The sequence below is a fragment of the Aquarana catesbeiana genome, linkage group LG08 (genome assembly GCF_042186555.1).
Source record: "Aquarana catesbeiana isolate 2022-GZ linkage group LG08, ASM4218655v1, whole genome shotgun sequence".
Classification (NCBI taxonomy): Eukaryota; Metazoa; Chordata; class Amphibia; order Anura; family Ranidae; genus Aquarana; species Aquarana catesbeiana.
In genome coordinates this window covers 293,174,471-293,194,292 of record NC_133331.1, presented here as the reverse complement: position 1 = coordinate 293,194,292, position 19,822 = coordinate 293,174,471, and the positions used below count along the sequence as shown (strand labels likewise).

At 47.7% G+C, this 19,822-nt stretch overlaps 2 protein-coding genes across 2 annotated transcripts in view; one reads left to right on the top strand and one right to left on the bottom strand.

The window, feature by feature from the left end:
- LOC141104988 (uncharacterized) overlaps positions 1–19,822 on the top strand; it is a 443,832-nt gene that overhangs the window by 214,829 nt on the left and 209,181 nt on the right. The gene's annotated exons all lie outside the window — the stretch shown is intronic.
- LOC141105458 (uncharacterized) overlaps positions 1–19,822 on the bottom strand; it is a 60,449-nt gene that overhangs the window by 35,083 nt on the left and 5,544 nt on the right. The window contains 2 exon segments of the mRNA XM_073595312.1: positions 3,474–3,604; positions 19,002–19,532. Coding sequence (XP_073451413.1) covers positions 3,474–3,604; positions 19,002–19,532 — 662 coding nt within the window.

Here is a 19,822-nt window from a genome sequence, read left to right as displayed (position 1 = left end):
GGTGAGTGGGGACCAGGGAGAGAGGACTAAGTGGCAGAGGATCAGCAAGGCTGGGGGGACCGGAGCAGAAGAAAATAGCATATGTCACGTGTGGTGTGCAGCATGGCAGGTGAGAGAGGAGGATCAGCAAACCAGAGGAGATCAGCAGAGCTGGGGGTTACTACTGAGCGGGGGATCTGCTTAATGAGAGTACTAATAAGCTGGGGATCTGCTGAATGGGGGTACCAATGAACTGGGGATCTGCTGAACAGGGGTACTATTGAGCTGGGGATTACAGATGGGCCGAACGACCCACAGTTTGGTTCACGGCAGAACTTTCGAACATCACAAACGTTCGGAACCAAATGACGAACCCCAGTGAAGTCTATGGGACCCAAACGGTAAGTAATTGGGCATACAATGGTTTTCTGGGTACTGCCCTGGGGGACATGTATGAATGAAAAAAAAAAAGTTTGTAAAAAACATTATCTTTAAATGAGCAGTGATTTACTGATGCTTAAAGTGAAACCATAAAAATGAGAAATAACTATAAAAATTTTTAATTGCTTTAAATATAGTGCCTGGGGGGGTCTACCTGTAAAGTGGCACATCTGTACCATGTATAGAACCTGCTGCAGCAATAATGACATTTCTAAAGCCAAAATAATGACAATTTCCCTGAAAGCTTTCTTTATTTTATAAACAACGGCTTGAGGAGCCAGTCTGTATGATGAGGCCACAACGTAGTGCACTGGGATCAAGATTCAAGATTTTTTTGGATAAATTCTGGTGTCTCTTTTGCAGACTTTGGATAGAAATAACAGGTGTGGAAAAATTGATCTTTGGGTGTTGGTGGTGGACTATGAGGCAGAGTAAGCCACTCTGGCAGCTGTGGTGGACTGCGCACTAGTCTCTGCTTGGGTGATAGAGGATGAGGATGGTTTAGTAAGCCAGGGGAAGCTTATTACTGAAATGTAATAGAGAAGGCAAAATGTGTATGTGGATGCACTTTAATCAATGGAAAGTGCTGTTCGGTGCACTTTAACTTGGAGTACTCACTACACAGACACACACCACTGATACACTGTAATATACTGCAGTAAAACTGCACCAATGCACTGAAATATACTGCGTTAAACGTGCAGTAACACACCGAAATGTACTGTGGTAAATGTGCACCAACACACTGAAATATACTGCCTTAAATGTGCACCAACGCACTGAAATATACTGCCTTAAATGTGCACCAACGCACTGAAATATACTGCCTTAAATGTGCACCAACGCACTGAAATATACTGCCTTAAATGTGCAGTAACACACAGAAATTTACTGCGGTAAACGTGCACTAATGCACTGCAATATACTGTGGTAAATGTGCACCAACACACTGAAGTATACTGCGTTAAATGTGAAGTAACGCACAGAAATATACTGCGTTAAATGTGCAGTAACGTACTGAAATATACTGCGGTAAACGTGCAGTAACGCACAGAAATATACTGCGTTAAATGTGCAGTAACGTACTGAAATATACTGCGGTAAACGTGCAGTGATGCACAGAAATATACTGTGTTAAATGCGCAGTAAAGCATAGAAATATACTGCGGTAAACGTGCAGTAACGCACTGAAATATACTGCGGTAAACGTGCAGTAACGCACTGAAATATACTGCGGTAAACGTGCAGTAACGCACTGAAATGTACTGCGGTAAACGTGCAGTAATGCACTGAAATGTACTGCGTTAAACGTGCAGTAATGCACTGCAATATACTGTGGTAAATGTGCACCAACACATTGAAATATACTGCCCTAAATGTGCAGTAACGCACAGAAATATACTGTGTCAAATGTGCAGTAACGCACTGAAATGTACTGCGGTAAACGTGCAGTAACGCACTGAAATATACTGCGGTAAACGTGCAGTAACGCACTGAAATATACTGCGGTAAACGTGCAGTAATGCACTGAAATATACTGCGTTAAACGTGCAGTAATGCACTGCAATATACTGTGCTAAATGTGCACCAACGCATAGAAATATACTACGGTAAACGTGCAGAAACGTACAAATATACTGTGGTAAACGTGCAGTAACGCACAGAAATATACTGCGGTAAACATGCAGAAACGCACAGAAATTTACTGCAGTAAATGTGCACCAACGCACTGAAATGTACTGCGGTAAACGTGCAGTAACGCACTGAAATGTACTGCGGTAAACGTGCAGTAACACACAGAAATATACTGCGGTAAATGTGCAGTAACGTACAGAAATATACTGCAGGAAACCTGCCCTGACAAAATAAACTGACACTAATGTAAAAATGAACGGTGGTCAAACTACACTCACACTAACTGAACGATCACTAGATTTACACTAATGTAAAGATGAATGGTCACTCACACTGAACTATCCCTAGATTCACACTAAACTGATATTCTACTGACAATAAAATCAGAACAGCACACTAACTGTCTAATAGAACTGAACAGAGCCCTGTTCTCTCTCTCTCCACACTGATATCACACTACAAATGGTCACTATGGAAAGAATATTTTTATAGCGTGGGGCAGGACTATGATCAATGAGCCATGATTGGATACTGTCATCATCAGTGTCCAATCATGGCTTTGACAGTGCTATGTTGATTGGGCAAAGCTTTCATTGCTTCAGCCAACCAGGGCTACCAACGCACTGTACGGTGGCGCAGTGCATTGTGGTTGTTCAGCGGCATGAGCCATCGGTCGTACGCCCCGATAATTCGGATGTTCGTGAAAAGGGGCCAAACCATTCCCTCAACTCTACTGGGGATCTGCTGAGTAGGGGTACTACTGAGCTGGGATCCCACTAAGCCCCCTTTAAAACAAATAGAAAAATCAACACACACACAGGGCATTTGTGGATGTATGAAAGGTAAAGTTTGCTATGTGGGAACTAGTAAGAGAGACCCCAGGTTACCTTGCACCAAGTGAGCCTGTTATGGCTGAGAAATGTATTCTGGAAATGTAGAGTTTTGGAGATCCAGAGGGCGAGATAAGTGGGTTTGGCTGATATTATTGAGGGGTGTGTCATATGTTAATCAGCTTCTTTGCATAAATGATCAAATGGTATAAATACCGTATATTCAGAAATGTAAACTGTTTAACACTATACTCTTCGTGCCACATATATGGGTTCAATATTTTTTTAAAGCACACAGTGGTCTGGATTCTTCTACGACATTCATTGTAGGAAACATGCTTGTGTATAAATCATAACTACCAAATATCATTCATCATCTACCTGATAAAGTCTTGCGTAGTTGTGATCTTCAGATATGGAATGTCTTGGTCTTTCTGGTGGGTCTGTGTAGATGGATGACTCCACCGTGGTGTCCTGATGCAGATCTTTGTGTCCTATTGGGAACGCCGAATCCTCCATCACCCTGTCCTCCTCATGCAGATAATGTACAGATCCTAATGATGCTATCAGTGATTGTTCCTCATCTACCTGATGATGGTGAGGGACGGTGAGACCTTCCTGTGTGGAATCCCGGGAATACAGAGGACGGGGACATCTCTCTGGTGGGTTCCTGTAGATGGATGACTCCACCATGGTGTCCTGGTACAGATCTTTGTGTCCTTTTGGAAACTCTGACTTCTCCGTCACCCCATCTTCATCATCCTTCTCTTTTATCTCTTCTTTAACCTCAACTGGAGAATCTCTCAGGTTTCCACTCTGAATATATAATAAAAATGACATCAATTGTAACCATGCAGATAATGTACAGATCCTAATGATACTATCAGTGATTGTTCCTCATCTACCTGATGATGGTGAGGGATGGTGTGATCTTCCTGTGTGGAATCCCGGGAATACAGAGGACGGGGACATCTCTTTGGTGGGTTTCTGATATTATGTTGCCCCATCATGAAATCCTTATACAGATCCACGTTCCCTTCAAAAAACTCCTTCATCGCCCTATACTGCTCATCCACCTTTTTAATCTCTTCTTGAGCATCAACATTAGAATTTCTCAGGTTTCCACTCTGAATATAGAATAAAAATGACATCAATTGTAACAATGCAGATAATGTACAGATCCTAATAATACTATCAGTGATTGTTCCTCATCTACCTGATGATGGTGAGGGATGGTGTGACCTTCCTGTGTGGAATCCCGGGAATACAGAGGACGGGGACATCTCTCTGGTGGGATGGTGCTATTAGGTGGCTCCATTGTGACATCCTTGTGTCCTTCTGAAAACTCCTTCATCACACCATACTCCTCATCCTCCTCTTTATGTTCTTCTTTAACCACTTCCCGCCCGGCCTACAGCAGATTGACGGCCGGGCGGTGGTTCAGTTATCCTGACTGGGCGTCATATGACGTCCTTCAGGATAACAGCCGCCGCGCGCCTGTGGGGGGCGCGCATCGCGGCGATAGGTGGAGCACTGTCAACAGTGCCACCCATCAGTGTCCATCCGAGCCCACCCATCAGTGCCTAGTACCCATCAGTGCCACCTATAAGTACCCATCAGTGCCACCTATAAGTACCCATCAGTGCCACCCATAAGTACCCATCAAATAGATATATATATATCTATATATATAGATATATATATAGATAGATATATATCTAGATCTAGATTTAGATATATATCTATCTATCTATATCTATATCTATATATATATATATATATATATATATATTATTCACGATTTATATAGCGCCAACAGTTTACGCAGCGCTTTACAATGTATAGGGGGGACAACACAATTACAGTACAGTTCAATACAAAAGGTACAGGAGGGCCCGGCTCGTAGAGCTTACATTCTAAAGGGAGGGGGTGGTGGTACAAAAGGTAATAGCTGCAGAGAATGATTTGATGGGGGTGGCTCGTGGATAGTTGTTAGGTGGGTGTGGGGTAAGCTTCTCTGAATAAATGAGTTTTCAGTGGACAGGTTAGGGGCTGATTGGAACATACTGGGGCAGGTAGTTCCAGAGGATGGGAGAGGCTCTGGAGAAGTCCTGAAGGTGGACAGGTTAGGGGCTGATTGGATGTACCAGGGGCAGGGAGTTCCAGAGGATGGGAGAGGCTCTGGAGAAGTCCTGGAGGTGGACAGGTTAGGGGCTGATCGGACATACCGGGGCAGGGAGTTCCAGAGGATGGGAGAGGCTCTGGAGAAGTCCTGAAGGCGAGCATGGGAGGAGGTAACAAGTGAGCTAGAGAGCAGGAGGTCCTGGGAGGAGCGGAGGAGACGATTTGGGCGATATCTGCAGATGAGGTTGGTGATGTAGATGATGTTGTGAATGGCCTTGTATGTTATGGTTAGCATTTTGAATTTTACACAGTGGGGTAGGGGAAGCCAGTGAAGGGATTGGCAGAGAGGGGCAGCAGTCACAGATCAATTAGTGAGGTGTATTAGTCTACAGCAGCATTCATAATAGACTGAAGGGGGGAGAGCCTGTGTAAGGATCGGCCATTAAGGAGAGAGTTGCAGTAGTCGAGGCGGGAAATAATCAAGGAGTGAATAAATTGCTTTGTGGTGTCATTAGTCAGGAAGGGTAGAATTCTGGAGATGTTGCGGAGGTTAAGGCGGCAGGATTTAGCCAGTGATTGGATATGGGGGTTGAAGGAGAGGTCAGAGTCAAGGATTACACCCAGGACTCTGGCATGTGTGGAGGGACCAATGGTTGTGTTGTTGATATTAATGGTGAAATCACGGGGGGGACCATGAAGGAGGAAATATAACAAGCTCAGTTTTAGAAAGATTGAGTTTGAGGAAGTGGTGTGACCTCCATACCGATATGTCATTCAGTAAGTTTGAGATCCGTGAGGAGATGGAGGGGGTGAGTTGAGGAGTGGAGAGATAGATCTGGGTGTCATCGGCATAGAGGTGGTATTGGAAGCCATGGGAGGTTATCAACTGGCCCAGGGAAGAGGTATAGAGTGAGAATAGGAGAGGCCCAAGGACGGAGCCTTGGGGTACCCCAACAGAAAGAGGAAGGGGAGCAGAGGAGATGGAGTTGTGATACTGAAAGTGTGCTGAGATAGGTAGGAGGAGAACCAGGATAATGCAGAATCACGGAGGCCAAGGGAGTGTAATTTGGTGAGGAGGAGCAGGTGGTCAACTGTGTCAAAGGCAGCAGAGAGGTTTAGGAGTATGAGTATGGAGTAGTGACCATTGGTTTTAGCAGTTAGTAGGTCATTGGTGAGTTTTAGTAGGGCAGTTTCAGTAGAATGTTGTGGGCGGAAGCCGGACTGTAGGGGGTCGAGAAGGTTGTCAGTGAGGTAGCGACTCATTCGGTCATGGACAAGGCGTTCAATGAGCTTGGAGGCAAACGGGAGCAGGGAGATGGGTTATTCAAACAGGTGGGGTCTAATGAGGGTTTTTTGAGTATGGGGGTAACCAGTGCATGTTTGAGCGGGGAAGGAAAGGTGCCGGAGGAGAGGGAGAGGTTGAAGATGTGGGTTAGGGAGTTGAGGGTAGAGTGGGAAGGTGGTCGCAGTAATTGAGAGGGGACAGGTAGTGAGGTGGGCCATGGAGAGGAGTTTATCAACTTCATCTGTGGTAACTGGGCAAAAGGAGGAGAGTATTGAGTGTGGTGTTGGACCCAATGTGTTGGGTAGGGGAGGAATATATATATATTCATTGTAACACTAATGCTTATATAACTCATAACTACCAATAACTGTTGCTCACCTACCTGATGATGGTGAGGGATGGTGTGATCTTCCTGTGTGGAATCCCGGGAATACAGAGGACGGGGACATCTCTCTGGTGGGTTTCCATTACTGGATCCATCTGTAGGAAACACACACACTGACTGAATACATTGTTTCTATGTGTTTATCAGATGATGGGGGATCTAGGTGGACCCTCCGTACTGCTCTCTCCTTTACAATAAAGTCTCCTCTTACCCGGTGATGTGAGGGGCGGCTGATTGTCCATCATGACGTCCTTGTAGAGATCCTTGTGTCCTTCTAAATACTCCCACTCCTCCATGGAGAAATAGACAGTGACATCCTGACACCTTATAGGAACCTGACACACACAATGATACAGTCACCATCCAGACACATCCCTTGTCTGTTACTGGATAATGTCCCAGAATTCCCAGAATCCTCCTCACCTCTCCTGTCAGCAGCTCCATCATCTTCTTGGTGACTTCTAGAATCTTCTCCATGTTGTGTCTCTCAGGTTTTAGGGAGTCACATGGAGGCACTGTGATGATCACATGGTCACCTGACTTCACAAGAGGAAATCTCTGTATTGGAGAACCAATAGGAATATTATATTAGAAACCCAGAATCCTCCTCACCTCTCCGGTCAGGTCTGTGTTTTATTAATAGAGATAAGAGTGATGTCATGTGACCTCCCAGAATCCTCCTCACCTCTCCGGTCAGGTCTGTGTTTTATTAATAGAGATAAGAGTGATGTCATGTGACCTCCCAGAATCCTCCTCACCTCTCCGGTCAGCAGGTAGATGATCTCCAGGGTGAGGTTTAGTATCTTCTCAGTCATGTGACTCCGGTCCTCCTCCATCCTCATTCATGTGATCTATGTGGGTTTCTCTATAGATGAATGGTGGAGAATTATCTGGACGGTTTTCGTTTTCACAATATTAGGATGCAAACATTAATGCAAAGTCAATAGGAGGAGAATATTGAAAATCAGTTCTGCCCATTTTTGGAAGCTAGGGATTGACAAACAAAGTACGGGGAAGGGGGACGGGACATGTACTAATGCAAAAAAAAAAAAAAATCTTAATAAATACTCCAAGTCCTCCATGGAGAAATAGACAGTGACATCCTGACACCTTATAGGAACCTGACACACACAATGATACAGTCACCATCCAGACACATCCCTTGTCTGTTACTGGATAATGTCCCAGAATTCCCAGAATCCTCCTCACCTCTCCTGTCAGCAGCTCCATCATCTTCTTGGTGACTACCAAATGCTTTTTTTTGTTATAAGTTGAAGATGTAATATTATGAATCTATTATTAGAGTCGCTGTTGTTTTTTCTGGTAGTGGAAGTTGTCTGTATCTTCTACTTGCCCTGTGTCATCACTTACGACCACTGTGCTCCTGATACAGACAAAGCCTCTTTCGGCCTTTATATATCTGTTGCCCGGGTTTATAGAGGTACTGGCTGTGGTCGGCACTCCTGGACATATGTAGGAGGCCAGTGTTCTCTGTCTTTCTGCTTTACTTGTATCCAGTCTGATGCAGGACAAATGTTGGGTAAAAAGTATTTTTCAGAAACCAACATGGAAAACAAAAAAAAAGGTAACAGCGCTCTCTGCAGGGGACAACCCAATCCATACACCCGGTCCACTCACAGGTGCGAGGCTCGATGTATCCCAACACACTCCAATGCAACAATAGTAAGAAGAGCCGAGAGGTCTAATCTCCCAGTCCTCCACAGAGCTCTGTGGTTCCTCTCGCTGGTCTTCCATGTCATTACAGGACAACAGTAGAGGGGCAGAGTAGTGGGGTTGAGGAGGTCATCAGGCGTAAAAGCCCCAAAGCGATGGAGGGAAGGGGACAAGGACTTCAAAACTCTGGGAGAAGTTGGTTTCTGAATAATAGTAAGAAGAGCTGGCAAGACTGTAATCCTTGAAGTGTCTCATTTATTGGTACAGCATCAGAGTGACACTAAAACAATAAACTGACGCGTTTCAGCAATAGCCTTAGTCGTAGCTAGTTTGAAACAGATATGCCAAATATATATATATCGGGAGTGCCAAACTAGGGACCCAGCAGGCCAGAGGGGTGAAGCATGAGAAGTATCGGGAGTGCCAAGCTAGGGACCCAGCAGGCCAGTAGGGTGAAGCTTGAGAAGTATCGGGAGTGCCAAGCTAGGGACCGAGCAGGCCAGTGGGGTGAAGCTTGAGAAGTATCAGGAGTGCCAAGCCAGGGACCCAGCAGGCCAGTGGGGTGAAGCTTGAGAAGTATCAGGAGTGCCAAGCCAGGGACCCAGCAGGCCAGTGGGGTGAAGCTTGAGAAGTATCGGGAGTGCCAAACTAGGGACCCAGCAGGCCAGTGGGGTGAAGCACGAGAAGTATTGGGAGTGCCAAGCTAGGGACCCAGCAGGCCAGTGGGGTGAAGCTTGATTAGTATCAGGAGTGCCAAACTAGGGACCCAGCAGGCCAGTGGGGTGAAGCACGAGAAGTATCCGGAGTGCCAAGCTAGGGACCCAGCAGGCCAGTGGGGTGCAGCTTGAGAAGTATCAGGAGTGCCAAACTAGGGACCCAGCAGGCCAGTGGGGTGAAGCTTGAGAAGTATCGGGAGTGCCAAGCTAGGGACCCAGCAGGCCAGTGGGGTGAAGCTTGAGAAGTATCGGGAGTGCCAAGCCAGGGACCCAGCAGGCCAGTGGGGTAAAGCTTGAGAAGTATCGGGAGTGCCAAACTAGGGACCCAGCAGGCCAGTGGGGTGAAGCTTGAGAAGTATCGGGAGTGCCAAACTAGGGACCCAGCAGGCCAGTGGGGTGAAGCTTGAGAAGTATCGCGAGTGCCAAACTAGGGACCCAGCAGGCCAGTGGGGTGAAGCTTGAGAAGTATCGGGAGTGCCAAGCTAGGGACCCAGCAGGCCAGTGGGGTAAAGCTTGAGAAGTATCGGGAGTGCCAAACTAGGGACCCAGCAGGCCAGTGGGGTGAAGCTTGAGAAGTATCGGGAGTGCCAAGCTAGGGACCCAGCAGGGAAGCGGGGGGGGGCGCTTGAGGGAGATACTACCGGAAAGATTGGAGGAGCTCAAGGGATTGAGTGGCAGTGATTAAGAGGGTCAAGTGAGAGAGACTGGGAGCTCAGTGAGCTGAAGAACTACAAGGAGTAGTTGTAGTGAAGCTAAAAGAACTGTTACGTTTTGTTTTTGGAACCGTTAAAGACTGTTGCCATAGGAGACAGCATTCCTGCAGGTGTAGAAGTGGCGCCCTGCTGGGTGCCTTTCCCTGCACGGCCGTCCTCCTACTGAAGTCTCAGAGTCTGTCAATTGAACTTGCAACTACTCAAGGGTGTCCTGGCCCTAACCCTCCCCCCCCCCCCCCCAATAAAAGTTTATAAGAGAAATAAACATCTCTTTTGCATTCAAGAGGTGTCTGGCGCCCAATAACTTCCATCTTGCACCCACTATGCCTCACAACCCACCACATACAGAAGGATGTCAGCTATCTTTGGCCCTGGATGTTCTCATTAGACTGAATGAGGAGACCTTGCTACACAATATTAGTATTTTCACTTCGATACGTGAAATAATCTTAAAGCTGATGGAGGATATAAAGGCTTTGGGCAGATAAATAGAATATTGATTTGTCTGTATGTACATCAGACAACAATGAGAGTTATGATCAAATAATATCTTATTACCTCCTCTGCTGCCAATTCCTGCAAGGTAGCAGCTAGTTCCTAGCCAGTAGAAGGACCCTGGAGAAGTCAGCAGACCATGTGACTGTCGAAACCATTCCTGCGATGTCTCCTCTCTACTTCCTCCCAACTCACCCAGAACTTCCTGTCCTTGGCTTACATCACTTCCTGTCTTCCATAGAGACTTCCTGTCTGGGTAGATGTGATATCACCACCTTGTGGAGCTCAGAGGAACTGCAGCCATGAGAAACACCTGGTCGTGTAAACACGGCCTTGTGCCGTGTGTGTATGTACTGTGCAGTATCTCACAAAAGTGAGTACACCCCTCACATATATGTAAATATTTTCTTCTCTCTTTTCATGTGACAACACTAAAGAAATGACACTTGTCTACAATGTAAAGTAGTGAGTGTACAGCTTGTATAACAGTGTAAATTTGCTGTCCCCTCAAAATAACTCAACACACAGCCATTAATGTCTAAACCGCTGGCAACAAAAGTCAGTACACCCCTAAGTGGAAAATTTCCAAATTAGGCCCAAAGTGTCAATATTTTGTGTGGCCTCCATTATTTTCCAGCACTGTCTTAACCCTCTTGGGCATGGAGGTCACCAGAGCTTCTCAGGTTGCCACAAGGGTTGCAACATCATCCCTTTAATCCAGAACACCTATTTAATCACACAGGTGCTGAGGCTGATTTAATGCAGATAAGGCACCAAGTGAGTTTAATTACCACCTTAATCAGCCACAGAACCTGAGTAATTAATATGTGTCCTGGATTAAAGGGATGATGTGGCAACCATGCGCAACGCATTACTACTCTCCTTGGGGCATCCAAAGTGTCCCAGGCCGCTAAAGTGTTCGGGTTTGACTTGAAGAAAAGGTGGCAACCCTAGATGCCGGACAGCTCCTTGCCTAAATCCTTGTATCTTAATTCTGGTGAATGTTGAACCCTTTTGCTCCTCCTGTGAGCTTCCTGGTTTAAGCCATGTCTCTGCATTTCCTGTTTGCCAGATTGTTGTGCTCTTGCCAGACGATATCTTGCTCCTTTGCATAATTGCTGCTGGCCCTATCTTCACTACCACTCTTTATCCAGCCTTGGCTTGTTAAAGGACTACTCTTCAGTCTGATCCCATCCAGCTATGACTCGATACTGACCTTTTGGCTTGTTCATTGACTATGCTTCTACTTGTTCCTGGTCGGCTTCATCCATTATCCAACCCCCCGCTTGCTTTTTTCTTGCTGGGCCACAACCTGGCATTAGCATGCAGCAAAACCCATCTCCACCATCAGGAGCTCAGGTGAAGGCCAGTTTGTTCTTAAACCCCACGCCTCGGGTAATCTCACATTATCCACTATGGGGATCTGCTTGTATATTTTCCAGTTGACTACTCATGAACCTCTCTTCTGCTACAGCCACTGACTTCTGGGCCTAATCCCAGACCATGCCAGTTATAGTTAGTGGCTGTGGTCAGAACGATGGAGAGATCGTGAGTGACACCAGAACTTGTCCTGTCCATAGTGGTTAGTGTGTGTTACAAAAAATATATATACAGTATGTTCACACAAAAAGACCCTACTGACTTTCTGCTTGTTGCCCGTCCTGACTCCACCGACTCACCACCTGCTGCCCATCCTGACTCCACTGATTTACCACCTGCTGCCCATCCTGACTCCACTGATTTACCACCTGCTGCCCATCCTGACTCCACTGACTCACCACCTGCTGCTCATCCCGACTCCACTGACCCTCCACCTGCTGCTCAGCCAGACTCCAGTGACACACAACCTGCTGCTCAGTCTGGCTCCACTGACTCACCACCTGCTGCCCATACTGACTCCACTGACTCACCACCTGCTGCCCATCCTGACTCCACTGACTCACCACCTGCTGCCCATCCTGACTCCACTGACCCTCCACCTGCTGCTCAGCCAGACTCCAGTGACACACCACCTGCTGCTCAGTCTGGCTCCACTGACTCACCACCTGCTGCCCATCCTGACTCCACTGACTCACCACCTGCTGCCCATCCTGACTCCACTGACCCTCCACCTGCTGCTCAGCCAGACTCCAGTGACACACCACCTGCTGCTCAGTCTGGCTCCACTGACTCACCACCTGCTGCCCATCCTGACTCCACTGACTCACCACCTGTTGCCCATCCTGACTCCACTGACTCACCACCTGCTGCCCATCCTGACTCCACTGACTCACCACCTGCTGCCCATCCTGACTCCACTGACTCACCACCTGATGCTCAGTCTGACTCCACTGACTCTCCACCTACTGCCTAGCTTAACTCTGCTGACATCTTGCCTGCGGCCAAGTCTGACTTCACTGACTCTCCACTTGCTGCCCAACCTGACCCTACTGACTCTCTGCATGCTTCCCAGTCTGACTCCACTGACTCACCAACTGCTGTGCAGCCTGACTCCACTGACTCTCCGCCTGATGCACAGCCTGACTCTGCGGATTCGTCTTCTGAGGTTTTGTATCTTGATTTGGCTTCCAAAGTCCTGTGTTCCACTTCAGCTTCTGAGGTCCAAGCGGTCTGATTCCCCTGGCAAAGTTCTATTTGATGTCTTTTTGTGACCTAGATGTAATTGTTGCGACTCTAGATATGGTAGGGGACTCGAGTAAGGTAATCAGGTGGTCAAAAACTGGGTGTGTGTTTTTTACTGTCTACATTTGTAACATGTGGCCTGGTATGGTATAGAAGGGGAGGTACATGCTCCCCCCCCTTTTCCTGGCCAGCCAAAGCTGCATGACTAGGTATGGGTCTAGTATGGATTTTTTGGGAGCAAGCCATAATTTTTTCTCCTGATTTTTGGGGTTTCCCCTTGAATCCATACCAAATCCAAAAGGTCTGGTACAGAATATGGGGAAACACACTTCAGTTTTTTTCTTTTTAGGTTTTCCGTGTGGGGTCCCCCCTTAAAATTCATACCCAACCTGAAGGACTCCGTATAATTTATGAGGGAACCCCTATGCTGTGTTTTTTTCTTTTAACCATCTCTGGCTCCTTAGCCCGAATGAGAGTCTGATATAGATGTTAATAGGGAATCCCACAACAAAATGGTGTAAGGCCCCCCGCCCCTTCCCCCCAAAGTTCATACCAGGCCTTTCAGGTCTTGTATGAATTTTCAGGGGAACCCTATGTAAATCATGACACTCCCCTCAATTCCATATCAAACTCTTGGGGTCTGGTATAGATTTAATGGGGAACCCCGTGTAGATTTCAAAAAAGAAAAATATGGAGTCCACCCCTAACCAGACCCTTACCCAAGAATGCAGTTTAGCTAGCTAGGAAAAAAAAGGGGAGTATGAGAATATACTCCCCCAAACCATACCAGGCTGCATGCTCTCAACATGAGGGGGGTACCTTGGCCCAATGTTGATGAGAACAAAGGCCTCTTACCTACAACCCTGGTAAAGTGTTTTTGGGGATCCGCAAGCGGGGAACTGAAGATACAAATTAACCACTTGCCGCCTGCCATATAGCAATATGACGGTGGAAAAGTGGTTTAGTTATCCTGATTGGACATCATATGACGTGATCATGGATAACAGCGCAGGGGCGCGCAGCGGGGCGATCGGAGGTGCTATTTGTCAGTTTGACACAACGCAAATTCGATCGTGGTATGGAGCCGATTGGCGGCTCTCCCTCTCGGGGGGGGGGGTCTGCGCTGATAATCAGCACATTGATTATCAGTGAAGCCCCCATCAGACGTGCCCATCAGCTGCCAATAGGTGCTCATCAACTGCCAGCCTGTGCCCCATAATAAACGCCTGCCAGTGCCCATAGAAGTGTCAATCAGTGCCCATAAAAGTGCCAATCGGTGCCCCATCAGTAATGCCTGTCAGTGCCCTTCAGATGCCACTAAGTCACGCCTGTCAGTAGCTCCTCATCAGTGCTTGTGGAATGACGTCAAACTTTTTCCCTCAAAAATCTCCATAGGCGATGTTTAAAAAAACCTACAGGTTGCATATTTTGCGGGACAGAGGAGGTCTAGGGCTAGAATTATTGCTCTCGCTCTACCGGTCGCGGTATCTCACATGTGTGGTTTGACCACCGTTTTCATATGCGGGCGCTACTCACATATGCGTTCGTTTCTGCGCTCGAGCTCCTCGGGACGGGGGTTTTTTAAACATTTTTTTTTTTTATTTTTATTATTTATTTTACATTATTTTTACACTGTTTTTAAAAAAAAAAAATGTGTCACTTTTATTCCTATTACAAGGAATGTAAACATCCCTTGTAATAGAAAAAAGCATGACAGGTCCTCTTAAATATGAGATCAACCTCAGATCTCATATTTACACTAAAATGCAAAAAAAAAAAAAAAAAAAAAAAAAGTCATTTAAAAAAATGACATTGAAAAAAAAAGTGCCTTTAAGAGGCGTGGACGGATGTGACGTTTTGACGTCGCTTCCGCCCAGCAGTGTCATGGAGAGGAGTGGGCACCATCTTAGCCTCACTCGCCTCCAGGCACACCACAGAGAAGGACGCGATCGCCTCCGCCGCTACCGACGGCTCCGGTAAGTGGCAGAGGGCACCGGATCACGGTGGGAGGGGGGCCCTCTCCTGCCACCGATAAAAATGACCTCGCTGTGAATCCGCCGCAGGGACCACTTTTATCTGAAAGCCGGCTGCCGCACGAAAACGGGGATACCGGGGTTATGGCAGCTAGCTGCTGCCATAACAACGATATCCCTGTTCAAAGTTTGGACTACATCGGCGTGCGGCGGTCGGTAAGTGGTTAATACAGATCTGAAAACTTAGTTGGTGTTCCAGAAACATGGCTTGACTCCTCACAAGACTGGGCTGCTTGTATTCATGCTGATCATCTTGTTTAGAGGGACACAGGACATAGAAAAGATGGAGGGGGGTTTCTCTATGTTAGATGTGATGTGAAAGTGAGGAAGAAAGATGATCTTGTGGTTGGAGGTGGTGATGGTGCGGAGGAGGAATTACGGGTGGAATGATACTACAGACGCCCTGAGATTTATGAGAAGGGGGAGAGTCGGCTGTTCCAACAAGTATAAGCCGGTAAAATGAAATTACTAAAACACAAGATTAAGACTAAAACTAAAACCTACAGGATGGACCTTACTTGTAGTGTTAGAAAAAGGAATAAAGGAAAAGAAAAGAACATTTCATCATACAGATCTGAAGGAAGACTTTTATCAATCAACTTACATGAGTTTAAGAAAGTCATATTTATTCTTCATTTGTGTCATATTATTATTAATATATTTGCATTTTTATTACACAGATATAACATTTTACATCAGCTAATGCCGTATTTTCCACTTTCTCCCAGAAGGGGGCTTTCTCTATGCAAATGAAGATTCTTGTATAGGCTTATATCTACTGTCTGTGCAGGTCAGTCCTGTGATGTAGTCTGATCTCCCCTTCTCTTCATGAGAAATATCTAGCTTCCCTGTTACCATGATGTCTTCCTTTGAAGACTGTGCTGAAGATCAGGGGAGAGCAGACTACAAAAGCTAGAGGGACCCAACCAACAGTGACACCCCCTCCTTCTCTCTCCTAGAGGGACCCAACCAGCAATGACACCCCCTCCTTCTCTCTCCTAGAGGGACCCAACCAGCAGTGACACCCCCTTCTAGAGGGACCCAACCAGCAGTGACACCCCCTCCTTCTCTCTCCTAGAGGGACCCAACCAGCAGTGACAACCCCTTCTTCTCTCTCCTAGAGGGACCCAACCGGCAGTGACACCCCCTCCTTCTCTCTCCTAGAGGGACCCAACCAGCAGTGACACCCCCTCCTTCTCTCTCCTAGAGGGACCCAACCAGCAGTGACACCCCCTCCTAGAGGGACCCAACCAGCAGTGACACCCCCTCCTAGAGGGACCCAACCAGCAGTGACACCCCCTCCTTCTCTCTTCTAGAGGGACCCACCCAGCAGTGACACCCCCTCCTTCTCTCTTCTAGAGAGACCCAACCAGCAGTGACACCCCCTGGTGAGGGTTTATTTCTGGTCGCCATCAGCATGCAGTACAGGTCGAAGATACCCTGCCACAATTTCCATATAGGAGATCTCCCCTTCTTTTCCATCTACAAGCAATATCTTCCTCCACTCTAATCATGATGTCTTCCTTTGACTTTTCTTCTGAAGATCAGACAACATTGCTAGAGGTACTCAACCAGCAGTGACACCCCCTCCTTCTCTCTCCTAGAGGGACTCAACCAGCAGTGACACCCCCTCCTTCTCTCTCCTAGAGGGACCCAACCAGCAGTGACACCCCCTCCTTCTAAATCCTAGAGGGACCCAACCAGCAGTGACACCTCCTCCTTCTCTCTCCTAGAGGGACCCAACCAGCAGTGACACCCCCTCCTTCTCTCTCCTAGAGGGACCCAAACAGCTGTGACACGCCTCCTTCTTTTTCCTAGAGGGACCCAACCAGCAGTGACACCCCCTCCTCTCTCCTAAAGGAACCAAACCAGCAGTGACACCCCCTCCTTCTCTCTCCTAGAGGAACCCAACCAAGAGTGACATCCCCTCCTCTCTCCTAGAGGGACCCAACCAGCAGTGACACCCCCTCCTTCTCTCTCCTAGAGGGACCCACCCAGCAGTGACACCCCCTCCTTCTCTCTCCTAGAGGGAACCAACCAGCTGTGACACCCCCTCCTTCTCTCTCCTAGAGAGACCCAACCAGCAGTGACACCCCCTCCTTCTCTCTCCTAGAGGGACCCAACCAGCAGTGACACCCCCTCCTAGAGGGACCCAACCAGCAGTGACACCCCCTCCTTCTCTCTTCTAGAGGGACCCAACCAGCAGTGACACCCCCTCCTTCTCTCTCCTAGAGGGACCCAAACAGCTGTGACACGCCTCCTTCTTTTTCCTAGAGGGACCCAACCAGCAGTGACACCCCCTCCTCTCTCCTAAAGGAACCAAACCAGCAGTGACACCCCCTCCTTCTCTCTCCTAGAGGGACCCACCCAGCAGTGACACCCCCTCCTTCTCTCTCCTAGAGGGAACCAACCAGCTGTGACACCCCCTCCTTCTCTCTCCTAGAGAGACCCAACCAGCAGTGACACCCCCTGGTGAGGGTTTATTTCTGGTCGCCATCAGCATGCAGTACAGGTCGAAGATACCCTGCCACAATTTCCGTATAGGAGATCTCCCCTTCTTTTCCATCTACAAGCAATATCTTCCTCCACTCTAATCATGATGTCTTCCTTTGACTTTTCTTCTGAAGATCAGACAACATTGCTAGAGGGACTCAACCAGCAGTGACACCCCCTCCTTCTCTCTCCTAGAGGGACTCAACCAGCAGTGACACCCCCTCCTTCTCTCTCCTAGAGGGACCCAACCAGCAGTGACACCCCCTCCTTCTAAATCCTAGAGGGACCCAACCAGCAGTGACACCTCCTCCTTCTCTCTCCTAGAGGGACCCAACCAGCAGTGACACCCCCTCCTTCTAAATCCTAGAGGGACCCAACCAGCTGTGACACGCCTCCTTCTTTTTCCTAGAGGGACCCAACCAGCAGTGACACCCCTCCTTCTCTCTCCTAGAGGGACCCAACCAGCAGTGACACCCCCTCCTTCTCTCTCCTAGAGGGACCCAACCAGCAGTGACACCCCCTCCTCTCTCCTAAAGGAACCAAACCAGCAGTGACACCCCCTCCTTCTCTCTCCTAGAGGAACCCAACCAAGAGTGACATCCCCTCCTTCTCTCTCCTAGAGGGACCCAACCAGCAGTGACACCCCCTCCTTCTCAATCCTAGAGGGACCCAACCAGCAGTGACACCCCCTCCTTCTCAATCCTAGAGGGACCCAACCAGCAGTGACACCCCCTCCTTCTCTCTCCTAGAGGGACCCAACCAGCAGTGACACCCCCTCCTTCTCTCTCCTAGAGGGACCCAACCAGCAGTGACACCCCCTCCTTCTCAATCCTAGAGGGACCCAACCAGCAGTGACACCCCCTCCTTCTCTCTCCTAGAGGGACCCAACCAGCAGTGACACCCCCTCCTTCTCTCTCCTAGAGGGCCCCAACCAACAGTGACACCCCCTCCTTCTCTCTCCTAGAGGGACCCAACCAGCAGTGACACCCCCTCCTTCTCTCTCCTAGAGGGCCCCAACCAGCAGTGACACCCCCTCCTTCTCTCTCCTAGAGGGACCCAACCACCAGTGACACCCCCTCCTTCTCTCTCCTAGCAGAGGAAGCCAGACAGAACTTTTAAGTCTTTAGTGAACTCTGATTTTCTTATAAAGTGTTTCTTCCATGATAAAGATCAGAGGAGCGCTCAGCCATGTGTTTTCTGAGGTGTATAACAAGGTGTGCTTCTTCCCAGTGTGAGATCTCTGATGTACAGCAACATATGATTCATATAGAAGACATTTCCCGCACTCAGGACACTAATACACCTCAAGGGCGGTGTGGGTTCTCTGATGTTTGGGAAGACAAGACTTCTACGTGAAACATTTCCCACACTCAGGGCAGGAGTTCAGCTTCCTCCTTCTGTGAGATCCTTGATGTCTGACGACTTTTGATTTCCGTAGATAACATTTCCCGCATCAAAAAACCGGGAAACAGCTGATTTTGCATATGGGATATAATATGATGTCTAGTAACATCAGACATCCATGAAAAACTTTTTCCACACTCAGGACAGCAATATGGCTTCTCGTCCGTGTGACACTTCTGATGCTCATTAAGACCGCACTTTTGCGAAAAACATTTCCCGCATTTAGAGCAGGAATACTGCTCCTCACCTTTGTAATATTGATGATGTCTATTAAGTTGAGATTTCTTCCTATAACATTTTCCGCACCCAGAGCAGACATGGGGCTTCTCGCCCGTGTGCAATCTCTGATGACTGAGAAGCGAGTACTTCGTTGAAAAACATTTCCCGCACTCAAGACAGGGAAACAGCTTCTCCCCCGTGTGAGAACTTTGATGCACAACAAGTGCTGATATACTTATAAAACATTTTCCGCACTCAAGACAGGAAAATGACTTCTCTCCCTGAATCCCGGCACCAGCTCTCACAGTACGAGGTTGCTCAGAGTCAGAGGGATTCCATGGTCTATCCACACTGTGAAGTCCACCATCCATAGTGGAGCTCGTTGTCTTTTCTCCTCCACAATCTCCTGTGATGTCCTCATCTTCTATTCTACAACCTGGAGATAAAGTGAGACGATCCTTTGAGGGTTTCTCCATGGCGTGTCCTGGAAAAATATAAAAACATCATCAATAGATATGAGAGGGTTAGTTCACTTCCACCAAGATTCCATCTGGATCAGGTAGATATGAGTGAGCAGATGTTCTCTGTGGAGGTCCCAACCAGCTGGGACTCTCCCCCCTCTTCAGTCAAAGGGCCTTTGGTCCTCCTCCCAGATCACTTCTACATTTACACAGCCTTGTCAGAAGAGCAGGAACCAATGGGGACTGGGAGGTCCATGCTCTTTACACAACCATAAGCCTAGGCACTGGGTCATGTGATCTCTGATACACAAGA